The sequence below is a fragment of the Empidonax traillii genome, unplaced genomic scaffold (genome assembly GCF_003031625.1).
Source record: "Empidonax traillii isolate 1590-97213 ecotype Southwest subspecies unplaced genomic scaffold, ASM303162v1 scaffold1550:size108913, whole genome shotgun sequence".
Taxonomy (NCBI): Eukaryota; Metazoa; Chordata; class Aves; order Passeriformes; family Tyrannidae; genus Empidonax; species Empidonax traillii.
In genome coordinates, this window is record NW_020956743.1 from 53,679 (window position 1) to 57,098 (window position 3,420).

Below are 3,420 nucleotides of genomic sequence, written 5' to 3' on the forward strand. Positions count from 1 at the left end.
CACCAGGTGGCGCTGTTGGATCACTAGAGGAGTGGAACTTGCAATGTCCAGCGCTCGTCACCGGGCGGCGCTGTGGGATCCCTGGTCGCCGCCGGGTGGCGAGGGAGGAGGGGGAAGGGGAAGGGAAACAGAAAGTTCTCCCAATGGAAGAAAAAACTCACGACTCGGTGAAGGTCCCGCGGTGAAAAACCAAGACTGCAACCAGCCGGCAACTGTGCAGAGAGATAGCAGCAAAAAACTCCTCTCCCACAGGGAAAAAACAAAGGAGAAACCAGGCAGTCTCTCCTCTCTGCTGCAGCCTCCCCTCCTGCTCCCGAGCTGAGCTCCAACCCCCCAAAACCCCACCTCTTTCCACACACACACTCTGGCCTTTTTCCTAACTCCTCCTCCTTCATTGCCAGGAGACTAATTCTCGGTCGTTTAGGACTCAGGCCGACTCTTTTGTTTACTTGATGGCTCTTTAACAGCATTCATGCAAGGGGGGGGGGGAAGGGGAAAGGAAAGACAAAATTCCTTTTTAAATCAGAACTATGACACCTCTTTATATGCAACTCAGTTGCAAAGGGTAATTGAAAATTGAAAACTACACTACTTTTTGACTTTTTAGCTTCTCCAGGCTTTTATTGCAACTTGTCTGAAGTATCCCACAAAACTTCACTTAAAAAATTAATAGATTTCTAATGGTTCCTGTTCAACCGTGTAACCTACATTTCCATGCTTGCAGTATTTTCTGAATATCAAATGAGCTTTCAGGTGACTTATAGACCTATCTCAAGTCTTTATTTGAATAAAAGAGCTACCCACATGTTTGAAGAAGTGTAGTGTGCATGTGTTTTATATGTAAAAGGAAAGGATATATACACAGAAACACGTTCCAGCTACATATATAATACACATTGTATATATAATGGATATATATATTGTGTTTAGAATCATAGAATATCCCAAGCTGGAAGAGACCCACAAGGATCACCAGTCCAACTCCTGGCCCTGCACAGGACACCCCAACAATCCCACCCTGTCCCTGAGAGTGTAATCCAAATGCTCCTGGAGCTCTGGCAGCCTTGGGGCTGTGCCCACTGCCCTGGGGAGCCTGTTCAGTGCCCAACCACCCTCTGGGGGAAGAACCTTTTGCTGAGATCCAACCTGAACCTGCCCTGGCACAGCTCCAGCCACTCCCTCAGGTCCTGTCACTGGTTGTGGGAGTGAAAAGATTGGTGCCTGCCTCTCCACTTCCCCTTCTGAGGAAGTTGGTAGAGGTTTTTTTTTTACAAATGCAAATTCTTCAACTCATTAATGTCAAAATCTCCACCAAATCAGGCTCCCTGTGGTTCCTTAGGCCTCACAAGCAGTGAGTGTCAGACCAGACGCAGAGCTGGGCATCCTGAGTTGTAGTCCTTTGAGCAGTTATGAGCTGGGAGCCTCCATCCATCACACACCTCCAGACTTGCTTATTGTTTTGAGACTTTTTTTTAAAAAAAACTTTTGTGTTGCCTTTCAGGAACCGCTGCGATGAGTATCGCACGCTGTATGTGAGGAGGAACAAGAAGGAAACGAGCGACAGCCAGCTGGCCCAGCAGGCCCTAAAGGAGGAGCTGAAAAAGGAAGAGAAGATGGAGGAGAGGAGGCTGGAGGAGATCTGTGAGAAGGAACTATTGGCTAAGGATCACCAAGAGGAGCTGGAGAAGCAGAAAGCATCGTGGCAGATTCAGGAGATGCAGAATGTGCTCGATGCCCAGGTGGTCGAGCTCAGCGCCCGCAAAGTGGAGGAGGAGCAGCTGAAGAAAGAGGAGGCTGAATGGCTGGTAATTTCCCTATCATTCTGTATTCAGGGTTGTGTATAAGGCCCTCCTAATGATAGGCTTACTAGACATTTAGACTAATCCATGCCTTATTTGTATCTTCACTGATTCCATTAGTATCTGAGCCTGTCCTATTATGCTAAGCCTCTTTTCCAGAGCTGTGTCAAAGGCATTCCTGTTTACAGAGGGAAATACATCTTTTCAAACTTGGCACTGTAAAGGAATTTGACCTTCAAAGCCTCTCAGAACCGTTGTGGGAAATGGAAACATTTTTAGGCTTTTGCCAGACATCTTTGCAGTTTTCTGATTTCCAGTTTCCTGCAGGATAGCTGGAGAATCTTGTTTCCCAGCTGATATGTGTAACAGCAGATCTCAGACTACAATACATATGTTTAATCATCGTGGTAAGTGCAGTGGAAGAAAGCAGCACAGAGGGGAGGGTGAGCCAGGAGCTGAAGGTGACAGCAGGGCAGGCAAGTAGTCTGTCCTCCTATGCAGGAATCCCATGGCACCTGAAGGAAGGGAAGGGAGCAGAGCAGCTCTGCTGGCAGTAACTGGAGTCATCCAACAGTCCAGACTGCTTGGCAGGTCTGTAGTGATGGAGTCCAAGACGGAGCCAGCAAGTCAAGTCAGCAGGTGTGGATGAGGATCGACCTCAGGCAGAGGTGTACCTGCAGCACGGCTCATGTAGGCACCAAAGGCAAGAGGCTGAGCCCAGCTGCAGCTCCTCAGCCCTTTCTCACATGCTCCCTGCCAGCACTGATCCCAGGCTGATCGGGGCTGGCCAAGAGCACAGGCACCCAGGGCCTTGCGGGGAGGCTGCAGAGCCTGTTGGTGCACTCAGGACCCGGAGAAACATTTATGTGAAAAATCCCAACTGCTTGTGCTCCAGCAGACTCAACTTCAGAATCCATGCCCTTTTTTTATTTACTTTATTGTCTTCAAAAATTAGCAAGCAGCACCTAAGCTCTCTCACCTGTTAGACCTGGCCACTGTTGGGTGTCACATCATGGGGAGTCATTTGGCTACTTTGGCCCAGCTTTTTGGCCACTACCCTCTCTTTAGCTCATCCCTCCCCACAAGTCTGGCTGTAGTGGCTTTAGTGGGGCTTGCTAGTTTAGTATTCTGTGTTGACTTCGAGTTATGGGAGACTGTTTAGCTCATTTTGCAGCTATTTACATGTAGAGATTGAATAGGATACTTTTTGTCAGACGCTGGAAGCTGATGCTGGCAACTAGGCTTGAAGGGGGAAGGGGTCGAAACCGGGCTCTCCAGTGATCAACCTAGGGATGGAAAGCCTGAGTTAAGAATTAAATCAACAGCCCACCTGAAGTGCATGTACACTAACACACGCAGTATGGGCAACAAACAAGAGGAGCTGGAAGCCACTGTGCAGCATGAAGGCCATGATGTCGCCATCACAGAAACGTGGTGGGACGACTCACATGACTGGAGTGCTGCTATGGAAGGCTACAAGTTCTTCAGAAAGAACAGGCAGGGTAGGAGGGGTGGAGGGGTGGCTTTATATGTTAGGGAGTCTCTTGACTCTGTTGAAATTCAGGTCAGCAACGATAAGGTTGAGTGCCTGTGGGTCAGAATCAGGGGGAAGACCAACAAG

The 3,420-nt window shown here is 48.7% G+C and overlaps 1 protein-coding gene across 1 annotated transcript in view; it reads left to right on the plus strand.

The window, feature by feature from the left end:
- Positions 1–3,420, plus strand: part of LOC114070421 (cilia- and flagella-associated protein 53-like) — a 52,157-nt gene that overhangs the window by 34,666 nt on the left and 14,071 nt on the right. Inside the window, 1 exon segment of the mRNA XM_027907826.1 lies at positions 1,502–1,805. Coding sequence (XP_027763627.1) covers positions 1,502–1,805 — 304 coding nt within the window.